This window comes from Myiozetetes cayanensis, unplaced genomic scaffold (genome assembly GCF_022539395.1).
Source record: "Myiozetetes cayanensis isolate MyiCay16 unplaced genomic scaffold, myiCay2020 scf5-8, whole genome shotgun sequence".
NCBI lineage: Eukaryota > Metazoa > Chordata > Aves > Passeriformes > Tyrannidae > Myiozetetes > Myiozetetes cayanensis.
The window spans coordinates 112,959,335-112,978,445 of NW_026087742.1; the positions used below are offsets into that span (position 1 = coordinate 112,959,335).

General features: G+C 42.1%; 1 protein-coding gene across 2 annotated transcripts; it reads right to left on the reverse strand.

Annotated features, from left to right (window-relative positions):
* Positions 1-4,937: 4,937 nt before the first annotated feature.
* FAM3B (FAM3 metabolism regulating signaling molecule B) lies at positions 4,938-15,613 on the reverse strand. 2 transcript variants are annotated; one of them, XM_050332885.1, is made up of 8 exons: positions 15,576-15,613; positions 11,729-11,866; positions 10,807-10,930; positions 10,064-10,122; positions 7,881-7,931; positions 7,151-7,238; positions 6,311-6,443; positions 4,938-5,027 (listed from the first exon to the last, which is right to left on the reverse strand). In XM_050332885.1, the coding sequence occupies exons 1-8, from the start codon at positions 15,592-15,594 to the stop codon at positions 4,938-4,940; spliced, it is 702 nt and encodes a 233-aa protein (XP_050188842.1). In that variant the 5' UTR covers positions 15,595-15,613. The 2 variants fall into 2 exon arrangements, with proteins under 2 accessions (XP_050188842.1, XP_050188843.1); XM_050332886.1 differs by lacking the exon at positions 15,576-15,613 and adding an exon at positions 12,935-12,950.
* Positions 15,614-19,111: the final 3,498 nt, after the last annotated feature.

Below are 19,111 nucleotides of genomic sequence, written 5' to 3' on the forward strand. Positions count from 1 at the left end.
GTTACACAGGTCAGAACAGCCTCCCAGAACAAGGTTATTCTGCATCCAAGTCTCACCAGCCCTCAGCCCTTCATCTGGAAGGGGGTTGTCAGCAGCCATCACTTGGAGCTGGACATGGACATGGGTTTTGTGACAGGAAAGCCCATCAGGACCTGAACTTTCTGTGCTCCTGACCCGTTATTCTCTGAAATGACACAAAAAAAGCCCTCACAGTTGATTCATCTGAGCTGTCAGCAAAGAAGAAGAGATCACTCTAAGGCAGCTGCTGGCTGTGTGCAGAGGTGCTCTCAGTCAGTGAAGCAAAAAGGGGTGCACAGAATTCTGATGAGCTCAAAGTGCAGACACTTCACATGTCCCTAAAAAATCACCAGGTGTTTCTTTGTGCAGAAACTGTAGCTGTGTTCTGCAATTTTGTCCATCACACTGAGCCTCATAAATACGAGGTTCATAAACCAGGGTCTAACTATAAACATTGCACATGCACTTACATGATGCCTTCTAAATGAAAGGGATGGAAAGCCTGATCAGCAAATGCTCCAAGCCAGGAGAAAGCCTGAAATACCACAAGGAATGTCAGATTCCTTGATCTTTAGTACTGGGCAACTGCAGAGCAATTATGGATGGTGTCTTTGGTTATAAAAGGCAGACTCGTGAGGAGTCACAGCATCGACCCGTGAAGGGGAGGCAAACATTTGTTTTTCATTCTTCTGCAAAACGGGGTTGCTTTTGTCTGGCTTTAAACACATCACCCACCTATGGTGGCACAGGGAGTGAGAGGTGATTTCCTGTGTCCAGAGATACTCAATGTGTAATTCTTCCACTTGCAGTCCTTGCAGGCAATAAAATCTGATCAGGCAGCGTGCTACCAGATGGGAGAGAAACTGGAATTTATAGTCAGGAGTGACTCCAAAACACTAATAACCCTTTGGAAAATTTTACTTCCAGACCTCATTCCTCTTTTTCAAGTCCAGATTGTCACAGGTCTTTGGGGAGAAGGTAGAAGTACAGCCTCATTCCCAAGAACTCCGGTAGGGAATTCCTAGGAGACGGAAAGTAGCTATAAAAAGCACAACCATCTAAGATCTATCTGAGAGGTACGAAGTTGAAACATGTATTGATTTTGGCTGAAACATTACTGTTAAAAAATATTTTTTTTTTAATGAGACCCTCAGTGGGGACAGGGACTGGTCAAAGCATCTGTCTGTGTGCTCTCACCTTTGGAAGAAGGAGCTGCTAGTGTGAAGTTTGTGTTTCAAGGAGAAGCTACGTTTCCTATGCTGCTCAAAATCTTCCCCAGAAAAACAAACAAACAAACCACAAAAACAAACAAAAAATAAATAAATAAATAAACAAAACCAACCACCAAAAAACCCAAACCACAAAAAATAAAACACAGCAGAGAAGTGAAACCAAAACTCAGAGTCCCAGGAACGGCTGTCGCTCTAACATTATTAAAACCACCCATCTTAATCCTCTGAATTATAGTCATCATTCAGCATTTCATTGCAGCTCAGAAGAGATCAGATAAATCACAGTCATACATTGCTTCCCTCCAGGCATTATGTATAAGTAAAAGCAGCAGTTTCTCTTTGCTGGTCTGCAAGGATTGCACTCGGTGGGAGTTTTCCTTTAAGCACTGCCTGCCCTTCAAAAGGGGATTTTTCACCCAAGAACTTTTCCTTTCTTGTATTTTTCTTTTAAATACAGAGGAAACTTCCCACTTTGAGGCAGGTAACATGACACAAAGAACGTGAAGAAACAGTTAGCACTGAGAAACTGAAAATGTTACCTATTATTTGATCGATATTTCCTGCCGCTGCCATCAAATTGGACCACCAGGGATCCAGGGATTTTTAAGAGGCACGTCAAGAACGTGAAATGCTTTTCATGCTCTTAAATGGAGAGAGAAAAAATGATCTTTTTTCCCAGGTTCTTTGTTCTTTATGGGATTGGTTGCCACATTCACACTGGAGGTGAAAATGGGAGCATCCGAAATGTCCAGCTGAATGGTCAGAGGGTCCGAGGGACGTTCCTGTGTGGAATGCTGACTGGCAGGCTGCTGCTGGGGGGAAGATGTTTGAAATGGGAGCCTGCCACTGGCAAAGCCCAGGAAAGGAAGGTCTGGCACGTCAGAGGCAAAAGCTGCTGGCTTCCACCCAGCCACAAGGGAAAGGCAAAGCGACCTCCAGCCGGGTCTGTGGCTTCCAGTGTCTGTCCAGGACAGCAAGCACAGATAGGTTGGGTATTTCCACAGAGATGCAGAGGATCTGGAAAGACACTGCTGCCACCTGCTGTGCCATTCTGCTTCTAAATCCACAAATCCACGCCCTGAGTGATGCCACTGCCCAAAGCTCATGTCTTCCCGTGGGATTTGCCTCCTGGGGTAAGGAGAAGATGGATTGCTGCGCAGGTTTTAACCTCATTTCATGGTGGTGACCCCACTAACCACCCCGAGGTACTTCACAGGTGAGACCACAGCACTTACCCAGCCCAGGAGAGCACAGCAAATCACTTCCACACAACCATACCTGCTGCTTGTGGTTGGCAGTGTCACCTGGCACTGAGAGCATCCACCTCCACCACTGGAGCTGGTCTGTGTTCTAAGGCACCTGACAGGGAAGGTAAGGAAGGAAAGAATGAGATCTGTGATAGGGGTTCTACACCCTGTGGCCTCACCCCCAAACAAAATTCAAGTTTTCAACTTCATGATCTTTTGCTTATTTATAAATCCAAAGCTACTTAACCTTTCCCCAGATTAATTTTTCAGGATTACAACTCCATGAAAAAGCTTTTCACTCCTCCCGAGGAGGCCGTGCCTTTAAAAGTGTTCAAGAAGTGGGTGCAAAGTCGAAATCCCACTTTCAAACCAACTCTCTGCAAGATTGCTTCTAATCTGAAAAATGATTGAAAAAGTGACACCTGTTTTGCTCAATTGACCACTTTTCCATGATTTCTTCAGATCAAAGGGTTATCAAAGCACTTGAGGCTCCTCTGCCTACCATGTTTAAACACAGTGTCACGAACAAATTAAAACAAAGCTGACTACAGCTATTCAGCACTGGAGATTAACAACACTCTTGTCCAGATGACTCAACTTCATCTCTGAAAAAATGAAAACACCAGGGAGTTAAAGATAATTTTTCAGGAATTTGTGCTGCGAAAGGTTTGATCTTTGATTCAGATTGCAGGACTGCGAAGGGTGAGGTACTTGCACAGAGTGAAGAACAGAGCAAATGTAAGGCATAAAAATGCACTGCTTGGAGTACTTGCATAGTTTATGGCAGCTGCTAAACACAAATCGAAGTAAAATTTAATTGTAATTGATGTAAGGTTAATTGTGGATTGGAGCAGAAGGCAATGACTTGTCAGACTCTGAGGATTGCAAACAGTTAGCTCTGTAATTATGTTATTTTTATAATTCAGGCTAGTAACAAAGGGTGATTATGATGTAAGGGTATAAATGCTCTACCAATAACATGAACACTGCCTGAATAAATCGTTATTATTATTAAAAGAAGAATGACAGATGTGGGAAAACACTGAAACCGCCACTGAAGCACTCAATTTGTAACCACCTCATCAGCAGCAAGGTGCTAAGGAGCAACCAGTGAGTCTGCCAAATTCAAAGGGATTTAAGTGTTTCTCTGGCAGTGCCCCGGGGACGTGGAGCAGTTTGCAAACTGGTAGCAGGAAACTTTAGGGACTGGTGAGGGATGTGATACCAGAAAGCTGCCGGGAATACAGCAGTGACTACAAGTAGGCGGTGACAGCTGTGACAAGGGTAGAGATTTGAAGCTGCCAAGCTTCATCTGGAGTTTCAAGAGGGCTCCAAGCAGGAAACACGAAGCTGCTGAACTGATGTTCTAACGCTGAGAAAAATGTAAAGAAAGGTTAAAATGCACCAGGTGGGTGCAGCCTACGGAGCGGAGGGTTGTTGGGGACAGTCTGCAGCTGCACAATGGACCGGCATAAAAAGAACAGTGGTGAGTTATTCTCCATGTAATTGGCCTGGTCCTTTTAGGTTAAATCAGTGTATGTGGGGAACAACTACAATAACAGTGGAATGCTACAGGAAGCAACTTAAGCTGTGGAATCTGCCATATGGGAGGCTTCTGAACAACAGGGGGACAAACAGCAGCTATGAACAGCCCAGACATACTCGCTGTGCTTCAGAGACAGTGAGACTGAATAAAAGGTTCTATGATTTCCTTTCAATCACGTGATTGATTCTATAGTTTGCATGAACAACACTTGAGCTTGCATGTAGTGAAGACACTACATTTTTTTTCAAGTTAACCTTACAGGACGAAAAAATAATTAAACCAAACTATACAGATTTTCAGCTTAAATTTGGTAAAAAAAAATTCAAGTAACTGGAGCTTTACGTGTTAAGATGCAACATTAACATTGCTAATCCCGTGTTGTCAGCATCACTAAAATCAGCTCAAGAAATGTAACTGCTATTTCCATACTTTTTCTGATGAGAAAGGATGTTACTAATGAAGTAACATCAAAGTGATTTTCTTTCTTGCTAGGGATTCTATATTATGATTTAGGTTAAGTTCTATTTGCATATTAGTATTTTAAAGGGAACCGAAAGAAAACACATCCTGGAAAAAAAAAAACAACAAACAAGTAAAACCAAACCCCTAAAATTACTAATGGTAATGTACACTTACTTTCAAAAATCATGGTATTTTATGACTGACTTCCTGAACATTGTAATTCCAAACTGGAGTATTTTATTTCCACTTCTCAAAATGCCTATGTGTTTTCAGTTTAGAATAAAACCACAGAGAGGAAAGAAAGGTTAAAAATTGTGCATATGACTTATTTTACAACTAGTGTTCAGCTGCTCATTTGGTTCTGGAGGCCATTCACAAGAGTCATAGATATAAAAATATAGAATTGTCTTTATTAATGAGTTATGCATTTGTTCAGATCAGGTTTCTTGGGATACAGCCCTCTATTTGGATTTCAGCTGGCCAGCCATTGTATCTGTTGGTCTTCCGGTCAGAGTGGTTTATCTGTGAAAATAAAATAAATTTCAAAAATCAATATTTAGTTCTCTCCGTTTACACACCGGTTTGTCAAACCTCATACAAGAGAAAGAGGTGATGGAGGAGGACTGGGAAGCAAAGTAGCACATCATGTTTGACATAATGGGTGAAGATTCTACCAGTTTCTCTCTTACAGGGAGTGCTTTATTTGTTTCCCAGATGCCTGTCGTGATATACACTAAATTGGATACCTTTGTCCAGCAGAAGCTCTGAAATGTGAACAATATTGCAACAATATTCTGCACCAGTACAGGCTGGGGGAGCAGGAAAGGCTGAGGGAGCTGGGGCTGTTCAGCCTCCAGAGCACACACTGAGAGGGGACCTCCCCCAGGTCTGTGGGGGCTGCAGGGAGGGGGCAGAGGATGGACCAGGCTCTGCTCGGGGGGGCCCAGCAATGGCACAAGAGGAAGGGGCAGGAACTGATGCCCAGCAAGTTCCACCTGCACAGGAGGAAGAACTTCTTGGCTGGGCAGTGACCCAGCACTGAACAGATGACCAGACAGGGTGTGGAGTCTCTTCCAGTGGAGATATTCCAGACCCATCTGGACACAATCCACGTGCTCTGGGATGACCCTGCTGGAGCAGGGAGGTGGAACCAGATGACCCCACTGTGGCCCCTTCCAACATGACCCATTCTGTAATTCTGTAATATTCTGGGGAAAAAAACCAAAACACTATGGCAGTTTGACATGGCTTTGGAAGGAATCAGCATCATCGAGGACCTGACATCTGTGTTGGGTTTTCTTCTGTCTGCCTCTGTCACACAGATGCTCAACTGGGCTTACAGAAAGTGAACACCACAAGGTCACAGATGCAAACAGAAATCCACATGAAAAATGGCATCTTTAGTCCTCCTGAGGCCTGAAGGCAACTTATTCCAGAAGTTTTGTGGTTCAAGCATTGCCTTTGCACAGCCAATCTGAGACAGCCCAATTTTCACATAAAAACAGTCTTATATTTTTTAGGAAGTATTTAGAATTTGTCTTTCCAGAATAAAATGTCTCTGTACAGGACATCAAGTTGAACATTTCCAAACTGAGACTCTTCAGAATCTCTGGTCACTTCCAAAATTTTTCTACCGTTGATTTAGTCCTGGTGTGGTGCAAGTCAGTGCTAGCACATGTCCCAGTTCCAAAGCATGGAATGATGCACAAACAGTCTGCAGTTGTTATAAATAACTCACAATTCTGCACCTGCAAGTTATACCTGATATATAGACAAATACAAAGTGAAAATAAAATGAACATGACCTTTTCTTTTTGGATATCATCTGGGAGCTTGAAGCCTTTGGCAGCTATAAAAACCCAGCTTGACCTGAACTTTATATTCATTATTTCTTTACTTCCAAGTTCTTCTACTAATTTTTTGGCGTCATTTTTCAGCCTAGGAAAACATAGAGAAAAAATAAGTGTTAAAAATTCAGGATGTGAAAAATGCTGAAAAAGATGACAGCTGATTTACAATAAGCATTAAATCAGAAGAAGCAAAAGTCATAATTAAAAAGTCCTGAGAACTGTATTAGTAGCATGACATTGAATTCAGCAGGAGAATTCACGTTGAATTCATGGAATTTTCTTCCTCCTCAATACGTTACTGATGTCAATACAACCTGTTTGCAACAGCACAGTAGAAAGAAGAATGTCTCCCAAACACTATCTGTGGTTTCAACCCTTCTTAAGTAAGGACAAGGGCATCAAATGTGGATTAAGTCTTTTACTGGATAATTATTGTATCATAGTTTCAGAGTCAAAAGCACCTGAAGAATCAGGCTAAGACGTAAGAAGGAATGCAAACTAGGTACATCATAATTGTGAGTGTGGATAAATAACATGTAAGAATAAAGAAGATTATGACCCAGAGGTAACAGCAGTGCCCTTTAGGGTGCTTTTAAACACTATATTGCAATTATGCATGTTTGGGAACATCGACATGCACGATATGTGCAATCGCGGAAAGGACATGGAATCAAAACCTTTTAGGCAGGAAATGAGGGAACGACTCTGACTACAGAGCGGAATTTACCATTCCTTCAAGCCCTGACTCAACAGTAATTTCCCAGCCCCGTTCCTCAGCCTGAATAACCTGCTTACAAGGTGCTCCCATCGTCGTGAGTCGCCATCAGCAGGAGGGTCCCTTCCGGAGCGTTCCTGAGGAAACTCATCATCTCTCCCGAGTGGTCTGTGGAATCAATCACACAACTGATCATTCACCACACATACATCATGCTCCTGTTCATGCATGGCAGACCACAAACATTTTTAAGTGGTCAGAGAGTCAGCTTCCAGTGCCCCAGATCATTCTGTTTCTCCTCAGTAACAGGCAAGGGAACTTACTGTTGAAAGCTTAGAAAATGTGTTAAAAGCTATTCTACAAGTAGATCATCTTTCTGGTTACGTGGAAGGATGTTAAGAGACAGAGTAGAATATTTCCTATGATGATTTTGTAACTAAAATGCAACAAAATATGTCAGGAAAAGGGATTTTGCTGAGTGAAGGATCTGGTTGTACTATCTGGTTAAGTGCTGCTCAAACCAGACTGAAATAATGGAGAAAAAAATGGAAAAAAAAAAAAAGGGAAAAGAACAATAAAATTTTTTTAAGAAAACACAGCTATCTCAACCAACAGGAGAAATTCAGCTTTTAAGGCAACATTTGTCATCATATCTGGCCAGAGCATATTTTATGAAGACAGCAGCTGTTTGTTCCTAATTGATCTCTGTTGATAACACAAACGTAATCAACTTGAAAGAGCAGAATAATTTTATAAGTCCTTTCTTAATGCTGAAACACTAACACAGCTCTATTGCACTCTTTTCCTTACCTCCTGTCCACATGTCAAAAAATTTTGTCGATGTAACTTTTCCTGTTTTATCTGTAATTAAATAAAGACTTGTGTAAATATCAGTAATTATTATTTTATTCAATAAGCATATATATATATAGCATGTTCAGCTAAAGCTAGGCTGGGTGTATTATTTGGCTCCCCAGCTTTCTTTGGTTTCAGTTTTTAAATAGGAATATGGAATAATGTAAGTTTAAGATTTGGGGAGAATATTTTGATTCATGTAGTCTCTGAATCACCAAATGTGACTACAACATTTGTGTTACTTCTTATTTGAAAGAAAGAAAATCAATTTTCCATGTGCTTCCATGTTGTTATATGTAAATGTATTATACTAGGTCACAACCATTGATAGGAAAATTGGTTAAGCCTATTTGAATGAGCTTAGACTATTTTTGTGAAGTGTTTGAGATGCTCAGGCTTTCCTACTGTTTGAAAGTCAGCAGACAGAAACACAATAATCATCATGACTGTATCAGAAACTGGGCATGCAAATAATTAATAATTCCAAAACATTTTGGCAAATATTCATCAATTATGCTGCTGTTCAGATGCTTATCTTTGGTTAAACAAGACATGTACAACTGAAAATATTTTACCAATTTCTGAACCCATGCAAACTGAGTTAATTGATTGTCATTATCCAAGACCCTGCTTGGATCCCTGCTACATGAGAGGATTTTTTCCATTTAGAGGGCATCAACTCATTCCTAGCGAGATTTCCTGATTCCTTTCTGGCTTGTCCCTCTATGGTAAAGTTGTGATGGCAGATTTTGCTGAGCACAGGACTCTAAATGGCAGGTTTATCAGTGCTGATGAGGGGAAAAGGTGGCAAAACTCTGTCAGTGGTAAAAACAGAATTCTAGACCTGGGTTGCTTCTAAGCAGAGGTCACAAAAAAATGGAAAAGCCTGTAGTGGGGACAGCAGAAATTCACACAGTTGTTTTTTATTCCCTCTGTGTTGTTGGTTTGGGCTTAATAGTTCTGTCTTCCTTCTTACAAAAGACTATATTCATTCAGAAAAGAAAGTTATCATTATGGAATAAAAGACAAGTGTGATGCCATAAGACACTTATTGAGCAAAGTCATTAGTTTGACTGATCTAATTAGAGGACATGTAGAAAAAATGTGTCACTAAAGATTAGTGCAGGAAAATGGACAGATTTACCTGCTCCTATTTGCCATAATCTTGCTTATGCATTCAAGATGAGTATTCGCCCTCTTACTCTACAGCTGTTGCTGAAAAGTAACTTTTTAACTGTTTATCTCCTATAACTAGTAAAGTTTTTATGATTATTGGAAAAAAATGCAGTAGTTAACTGGAAAAAAAAATTGGAATGGATTCTTGTCGATGGTTAATTTAACCTTCAACAAAATCATGCAAATTTAGATAAGATCAAGATCTTGCTTAGACAAAAAAAAATGAAATATAAGTGTTTTGTGATCAAAACCAAGTTGACTGTGCCTATGAACTCCCTTTCCCCCTCTCCCCCATAAGATTTAGGCATTCATTTTTCCCAGGATCTATTGTTGAAGACACTGCTCTTCCTCACCACTCCCATTCATTTAAATCAAAATGGTGCCTCCAGATCTGCAATAAAGAGCACCCTCTGCTTCCCAATGGTTTTTACTGTTAACAAAGAATTATAATGGCAGTTTAATATTAATCAAGCTTTGAGTTTGTCTTTCTGTCCACTGACCAAGTCTGGAAGATGAATTTGTCTGGAAAATGAATTCTGCACCTTGTGGCAGAACTGCACTTCCCAGTTACTGCCTCCTCTTTATCAGTGGAGCAGCAAATATATTTTTTTCAAAGGCTGAAGCTGAAAATTCAGTCTTTCTGCTGGAGATCACAGATATCTGTGCTGTGCTACAGGTTTTTTGTCTAACAAAATACAGTTACACCACTTCTATGCACACATTTTCTGTCTTCTTATAGTGATTTCTGAACATGTTTCTTTTGTTTACTCAGAAGACTGTTTTTCTCACACAGATTTGTTTTTCTTACATTTAGCATGAACCAAGTTTGCAGTATTTTCCTTTCCCTTCCATGTTGGCTGGTAAAAACACCCACAAACCCAACAACCCAACCCCCCAAGAAGATATGTAATTTATTGCTGTGCAAAAATATGTTCCTCTCTAACATTTTTTCTCTTACTTACAATTCACAGTGGCAATGTTTATACCTCTTCCAACATTACCATTCCCTTCACTTATGAGCCTGGAATTGAAATAAATACAGTATCAGTAAAATGCATCTGATCCAAAGCTATATTTACCAGTGCTAAGCAATTTTCTGATATTTATGCTTTCTTCAGTTATTTAGTTCAAGACTTTGTAGTGAACAAGAGCTGTGGCTTAAAAATCTTGGACATTGTATCAGACAGTTTCCTTTAAAAATGGGTCTTTCAAAATGAGCCAGATCAAGAAAATGCAGATGGAAAGATAAAGGAGAAAAAAAACCCCAAGATAAAATGTGGGTTTGTGGCCCTATTCTCTGTTGCCTGTATCTTCAGAAAAGATCACTGCAAGGTTTTGAAGTTATTCTACCTGTCCAGTTTGAAAAGCCACGAAAGAACCTGAATTTCAGAAGGTGTTGACCACTCAACAGTCTGTAAATTTGCTGTGCTCTTCCATGGAAATTAAAAATAGTACTGGAAGCAGCTGAATGCAGCTTATTCAGAGGACCAAAGAACATAATGTGTTTAGTCTTTAAAAAAAGAAGCCCACAAACCAAAACTAAAGTGGACAAAAGAGTTTAACACTGTCAGTTATGCTCAGAAGTTTCTCACCAGAACAGGAGCCCCCCAGGTAGGAGCTCACTTGCTGCTACTGGACCAAAACAAGACAGCCTTTCTCACACTAAAAAGCACTTGTCTGGATGCAAAGTTAACCTGGTACTCACAGCTCATCCTCAAAACAGATTTTAGCCATCTTTCCTTTTCCCCCACCACTGAGGATCCGGTAGGCGTAAGTCCCAGCTGGGCAGGGGGTCCAGTGGTCACACTTCTGCCTCTTGGGGACTGGGGCTACAACAGCAAAGGTGGGAAAACGTTTCCTTGGATGCTGCAGAAACAATTTCTGCGTGGGATGAATAATCACTAAATGTCAACACTCTGAGCTCAAACATAAACGCAGTTTTCTGACATAAATTGACAGTTTTCCTATATCAGGGCAACATTATCACAGGTTTATCAGGGCTTTAAGTTATCACTGACTCTTATCCAGGGAAAAATGCCCCATTTAGTATGATCTGATTTGAATCTAGAGTGATTATTTTGTGCTATTCCATATAACACAGGAAACAAGGCCTAGAGGGATGAAGGTTTCCTAGCAAAAGCTTCAAGTTAATAGTTATCATTCTCATTTTAAGACTTTTTTTTTAACAATCACATAGTCACAGAATGAGAAAAATGTACACATTAAGCCACCTGGTCAGATTAGAGAGAAAAAATAATGATAATTTAATCACAAAGTTCGTTTAGTGGTTCAACAGTTTACCATATTTAGGAAATACATATGATATAAGCAAAGCTGCAGCTTTGCACTTATATGCCAGCAAACAAATAATCTGTTCTTACATCACTGTTCAATTAATTGCATTTGCAGACTGGCAAATATAGGCTGACATTGTATTTCTTCACAGATAGTGTCCAAGAAAAAGTTTGGCCTTACAATAATTAACTTTACCCAGTCAACTTCCTTCTTATGGTAGCACAGACTAAGTAATTTCTTAGCTAACAAGCCATTTCCCATCTGGCGTATAAATACACGATATCAGCTATAGAATAAGGAAAAAAGAAAAGAAAATAAATACAACTACACACCCCTCAACACTGTTTTCTTTCTGATGCCTTGAAATTCAGCATTAGATATTGTCATTTGGGGTAACCGAGCAGCGATGAAGAATCCCAAATACCAAGCAGCCAATGATGTCAACAAGAGCCCTGATAATCTCACAAGACCTGGGAAGGGAAAAATAAAAAGTAAACAACAACAACAACAACAACAAAATAACCACGAAGACATAAATATGTTTTCACAGTAGGACACAAAATCTTGTATTTCCTTCTGGCACTGCTAGCACTGCTACATGAACCGACTGTTTTCTGCATGATACATTGTGCTAATCACAGCCTTCAGAGCTTTGTTTTATTCCCACTCCTTTTGTTTCTAAAACTTGATCTTCAGGCAGAAAACTCTCACCAAGACTCCCCTCGATCCACAACCATAATACCCCAAAGAAACATGAAGTTCAACTTAATCTTAGCAGGGTTTTTACTCTAAAAAGTAAGTACCAGCTACTACAAAGGTATTTTGCAGTTACTGTTGGCTTTCTGTGATAGGCAAACACCACAGGAATGGTTTAAAACACTGGCCATACAGGGAACTCTTTCCATCCACCCTTTTAACATGTTGGGTAAAAATACCTGAAGAAGGCCCAAACAACCTTGTTCACACAATGAGCTCTGACTGCATTTATAGAATCGTTGGATAATTTGGGTTGGAAGGGACCCTCAAAGGTAATCTAGTCAACCTCCCTGCAATAAGCAGGGAAATCTTCAGCTCCATCAGGTTGCTCAGAGCCCTGTCCCCCCTGGCCTTGAATGTCTCCAAGAATGAGGCATCCACCACCTTCCCTGGGCAACCTTTGGTTTACCACCCTCCCTGTGAAAAACTTCTCTTATCTAGTCTCAACCTACCAGTTTAAAGCCATTCCCTTTTGTCCTGTCACTCCAGGCCCTTGTTTTTTGTCCCTCTCCATCTTCCTTGTTGGCTCCCTTTAGGTACTGGAAGGCTGGTTCCCTGACTCAGGTGCAGCACCGTGCACTTGGCCTCATTTAACCTCATGGGATTCCCATGGACTCACTTCTCGAGCTTGTCCAGGTCCCCTCTGGGCCAACCCACCCCTCAGGAGTGTCAACCACACCACACAGCTTGCTGTCATCTGCAAACTTGCTGAGGGTGCCCTCAATCCCACTGCCCCTGTCATTGATGGAGACATTCAAACCCAACTAGAGTGACTGTCTCACCTTCCCTCAGCCACATCAAAGTTTCCATGGACTGTATTAGCTGTGCATCTACACACTAGGAAAACAACAGGATCCACAATTTTCCTGACTATGGAGAAATACATATAGATTCCACTTTGAATGTCTACTCTTCCTCAACCCCAGAAATGCTAACAGCAATTCCTGATCTAGACCTAGCTCATGACGCTAAACAAGGAAACATCACATTGCAATTGTGGAACACAGCTGTTGTTCGATGGCATGAGGCACTTCCTGATGTGTGAAGAAACATGAGCTTGAAAATAAGGGTCTGCTACAACAAAAAAAAAAATTATTATTTGCATAGTCCTGAAAACCAAGTTCAACAGAACCAATGTCCAAAAATATTCAGTATGTTCACTTTTACAGCCACCCAGAAAATGTTGTGTATTGTCAAGCCTAAATTGTCCTTATAACAGTTTACATTTATAAGATACTCCTTTCCTTTCCTTCTTGGAATTGCCTTTTATAAACAATAAGATTTCTGCCCTACCTCTTCTCTAGAATAAGGCCAAATTTTCTACTTGTCTTCCTCAAGTCCTGTTTTGCAGGTTCTACCACTTTCCTGTGAATTCTGCCCAACTGGTCTGCATCCAAATTCTGAAAAACTCTCCAGAATGAACACACTAGTTCAACAAATACAGTCTTGAGACTTTACTTCTGGTTATACATGCCAGAAGGAACTTAGACTTTATTTTTTTAATAAGAGTAGACTTTATTGATTCGGGTTCTGTTTAGAATTTACCATGAAGACTGGATTTTTCCTCCATATCCTGTATTTGTGCATATGGTTATTCCTGCATTCTACCTGGCTTTAAAAATCAAAAGCCCAACAAAACACCGCAGAAACATTTGTGTGACTTTAAGTAAGATACTGTAAGAAATTTATAGTATTTTAATCAAAGGATTACAATTGAAAGAGAAATATAATGAATCTTCAGATATTACAAATTTCCATTATTATTACATATGAGAAATTTCTCACTCTGTGACTAGTAGTGGTGCAAACCCACACGAAATACAGAAAATTGCTCCAACATTTCATTCATGCAGCGAGTCTGAACATAAGCACTGACAAAATTCATGTGCGCAAATAAGGAGAACTGGTGGAAACAACAGAATGAAACTCATTTTTTATCCTTTTGAATACTAAAAAAAAAAAATACCAGATTTATACCGAAAATATATTTAATTGGTAAAGGAGACCAAGTCACGAGCTTCAAAACCCAGGAAGAATTAAGTGAAAACTGCAAGTTTATTGAGAGATTGTAGTGGTTGTTTTTGGGGAGGTGGTGGGGTGTAAAGATCTGTGAGATTTTCTTTGGCTTTTTCTATTGTTGGCTTGGTAGGTTTATCTTTACAATGATTTTTCACTGTTTTCCATCAAAACTACAGAGCAACTCTGTTGCAAAACAGTCTCAACAGTGCAGCATTTTACCTAAATAGAAGAGAAAGCATAAAATGTTCAACTGCTGTTAAGTCTGAGTGTGGTGCCTGGGAAAATCACGGAGCAGATCATCTTGACTGTGATCACACAGCACAGGCAGGACAACCTGGGGATCAGGCCCAGCCAGCACAGGTTTAGGAAAGGCAGGTCCTGCCTGACCAACCTGATCTCCTTTCATGACCAGGTGACCTGCCTGGTGGATGAGGGGCAGGCTGTGGATGTGTCTGCCTGGACTTCATCACAGCCTTGGACACCGTCTCCCACAGCATTCTCCTGGAAAAGCTGCATCCCACGGCTTGGACAGGGCACCCTGTGCTGGAGGGCCGGGTCCAGGGTGGTGGTAAATGGTGCTGCATCCAGCTGGGATCCAGTCACCAGTGGTGTTCCCCAGGGATCAGTGCTGGGGCCAGTCCTGTTCAGTATCTTTACTGATGGTCTGGATGAGGGCAGATGGAGGGCACCCTCAGGGAGTTCACAGACCACCAACCCTAAGCTGGGTGGGAGTGCTGATCTGCTGGAGGGCAGGAAGGCTCTGCAGAGGGATCTGACCAGGCTGGATCCATGGGCCAAGGACAATGGCGTGAGGTTCAATGAGGCAAAGTGAGGGATCCTGCACTTGGGTCTCAACAACCCCCTGCAGCTCCAGGTTGGGGGCAGAGGGGCTGGAAAGGGCCTGGCAGGAAAGGATCTGGAGGTGCTGGTCAACAGCCCCTGGGTAAAAAAAACTTCTAATATCCAACCTAAACCTCCCCTGACACAGCTTCACGCCGTGCCCTCCTGTCCTGAGCCAGCAGTCCTACCTTACAGTGGCTCCCAAATTCCCTTCTCCCTCAGGTGGTTCACTTGCCCCCGGGCAGCACCTAAAGCACTAAATGTAAGCACAGTATTGGGTTTGCTTTCCCTGCTTAGCTGATTAAATATCCCCACAAAACCTCACCTTGCTGATACACACCCACCTCTACGCAGCAGGACTTGAACAGAGGGAAAAAAACCAAAACAAACAAAACTAAAAAAAGGAAGATACTGAAGAGTCAGGCATGAATTATTCCAGACTAAAAACTGGGTGTTGAGCTGGGAACAGCCCTCCCTTTCCTTCCCTTCCCCGTGGCAAGAAGGGTCTCTGTAGGCTCCTGCCTGAGGAGGGGGCACAAACCCAGAGGGGTGAACTCTACTCACAGTGCCGGTTCGGCTTCATTATTCCGTCTCCTCCTCCTCTTCCTGCTCCTCGTCCCTCTCCTGCCAGCACCAGGAAGGGGAGCGGCCACCTGTCAGTGCCGCACCGCCCCGGGGCTGAAAGGAAATAACTCTGAAGTTATTTCTCTGCAGAAAGCAACCAACTGGCTGGTGGGATGGAAAGGAAGGCTCACATGGCAGCTCGTTCAGAGAGATGAAGTTTTGCCTGGTTTTTTTCCCTCCAGGTCTCATAATCGAAGAACCATGCAATGGTTTGGGTTGGAAGGGACTTAAAGATCATCTTGTTACAATCCCCCTGCTGTGTGCTGGGACAGCTTCCACTATCTCAGGTTGCTCAGGGCTCCATCCAGCCTGGCCCTGAACACTTCCAGGGATCCAGGGGCAGCCACAGCTTCTCTGGGTAACCTGTTCCAGGGCCTCATCACCCTCACAGGGAAGAATTTCTTCCTAATAGCTAATCTAAATCTATTCTCTTTCAGTTTGAATCCATTCTCTAGATGAAACAGTTATTTTTAAATCTGTCGAACACAATCCAGAAGGCAAGCAAGGTTTTCTTTCCTGGCAGTGGCCAGGGTCTGCCTGGTCCACTGGAGCTCTCTCCTCATTCTTCTACACATTATCTTCTACCCTAGGATGACACAAGTCCCAGCACGAGCACCAGCCCACAGGGCCAAGCCCTTGGTTCATCTTTCCTTGCCAACAAGGTGTCATGCACCATCAACCTGGATGCTTCCTTCCTGGTGGGGTAGGTTGGTCACTCATTGTTTGCATTATTCCACCAAAAAGCCTGGCACCACTTGCACTTGGGATGTGGGGCAGCACTCCCCTGCTCCCCTCCTTCTCCTCAGCTTCCCAGCCCAGATGTAAGGAGTGTGAAACTAGAGCACAGTGCTGGCAGATAAAATGAGATGAAGGCATTGCCCATCAGGAGCCTCACATCATGGGCTTGGTTTTCTGCTTTTAAAATTTCCATTTTCCAACATGGTCTGGTCGATGGGTGTGTGGAGCTGAGCCCCAGCAGCACCAGTCAGTCCTGGCACTGAACCAGGGAAACTACAGCTCACACCAAGGACAGCTTGTGAGGACTGAAGTAGCCACTCAAACATGTTCGGGAAACTGGGCTGAAGACCTCCAAGTTGGGCAGAACTCTAACAAAGAAGCCTGTAATTTCACAAAATCACAGAATCATTTAGGCTGGAAAAGACCTCCGAGGTCAGTGAGTCCAACCTTTGACTGAACACTCCCTTGTCACCCACCCAGAGCACTGAGTGCCATGTCCAGTCCTTCCTTGGACACCTCCAGGGATGGGGACTCCACCACCTCCCTGGGCAGTCCCTTCCAATGCCTGACCACCGTTTCCATGAAGAAATTCCTCCTGATGTCCAACCTGAACATCCTCTGGTGCAGCTTGAGGCCATTTCCTCTTGTCCTGCCTGTCCCTTGTTCAGTGGGAGCAGAGCCCGACCCCCACCTGGCCACAACCTCCTGTCAGGGAGTTGTGGAGAGTGATAAGGTCCCCCCTGAGCCTCCTTTTGTCCAGACTAAACACCCCTGGCTCCCTCAGCCCCTCCTCATATGACTCACTCTCCAGACCCTTCCCCAGCTCTGTTGCCCTTCCCTGGACACGCTCCAGCCCCTCAATGTCCTCGTTGCAGTGAGGGGCCCAAAACTGGACACAGCACTCGAGGTGTGGCCTCACTTCTCTAAATTGTCATTTAGAAAATTGCTCAAACTACACTGTGATTTAGTAATTGCCCTTAAAATTCTCAGAGTTGGTTTCCCTTAAGCTTTTTTCGTTCCCTCTGCCTCTAATGATGCACAGAAATTATGTTCAGTTCAGCAAACAGATGAATAAAATCCTGCAGGAGGGCACATGTAGGACCACAGCTGGATTTGGGCTTTTTCATTCCTCCCAGGACAGCCATGAAAGCTATAAATGTTTCCAGATCCTGGAGGAGAGGTGTTTCTTGTCCTTGCCTGTGAGTGGTATATTATAATATCCTATAAATTGCAGGTAAAACCCAAGGGAGCAATTGCTGCTGGTTATTTTCAGACATACTGGAGCTTGCAAATGAAAAGCAACATCCCATGAAACCTGGGGTGTGAATAATTACAGAGGTAGCATGGGACAAATAAACTTGAGGAATGAAAAGCACAGGACAGAAAGGGAAAGGTGTTATGAGAGAGCAAAAGAAACTTAAGGACACCACTAGTCTGGGTTGCTTTTCCAAACATGCAATTATTTCTGCAGGAAGTCTTATCCTGCAAAATGGCACATCAGGAAATGTGCCTCTGCTAATAAAGGACTGAAACTGTTGAAGAGTGCACTTCTAGCCCTTAAAGTAACAATAATCTGGCTTTAAACCCAAAATGCTATGGCTTGTGGCAGCCAAACGAAAAAAAGTCTTCTATTTTTATTTAAGAAAGGAACATTAACTGGGACTTGGGATAATTTAATTTTGAAATAAACTTATTCTATGAGCATTGGTGGATCACAGACTTCATAGAGAAAAATTTTAAGTCCTTAAGAACTTGGTCACCACCTCAATACTGTGAAAAAAACCCCATAATTATCAATCAGTGTCTATTGGAAAACTGCTATTTTACCTGATTTTACCCACAAGGAAATTGTTACAGGTTAGTTCATTTTCATTATTACCTAAACCTCACTGACCCACACCCAGGCATTTCCTACAAAACCAGTCAACACAGTAAGTGTCTTGCTTGCCTGCCAAATCCCAGAGATCCAGTGGTCTCCAGCTGAGGGAATTTTAAATACCCAAGGACTTTAAATCTTTAAAATGTTTTACTTCAGGTATCTCTGTTTGGTGTCTGCAAAAAACCCCACTAATATTCTTTCTTTAGTAATTAATCACAGATGTGGAATGCAGAAGACTTCTGAAGTATCATTTCTGATCTTACCCTCTGTACCCATTCACTCTGTAATTCGAAAGCTCAGAGGAGAAGAAAAACTTACAAAATATTAACCTTCCCCTCGATGCCTGTGAGGTTGTAAGACCCTTTGGTGATAAGCAGGACAGGGAATCTACTCAGGGGAACAAATGGCTCTTGCAGACACTAAATGGTACACAGTGTTAGTCTTGTCTTACCATCACAAAAGCCAGTCAGCAGAGAAAGTTTATGGGCTAACACAGCAAAACTACAACAGAGCAAGCTCCTGCTTGTCCTTTGAGCCAATGTTCCTCCAGAGGTATTTTCTGCATCCACCCCACTTGACTAGCAAACGAGCAAAAAGTGTCATTCCAGTCCTTGTGGCTGTTTAATTTACGTGTTTTCTGCTCATCCACAAATGGATTTTTAATCCTGCTAGGACGAATTAAAAGAATTTAATGATTTAAAATGGAGGCTGAATCCGTAAGGCAGAAAAAGAACATCGTACTAAATCTTTGCTTGCAGAGGTCACAGGATATCAAAGGGTTACGAGAAAAAAAACCAAAAAACATCAAAACAGACCACCTACATAAAATGTGCAACTGCTGTTTAAGTTAAATGATTTT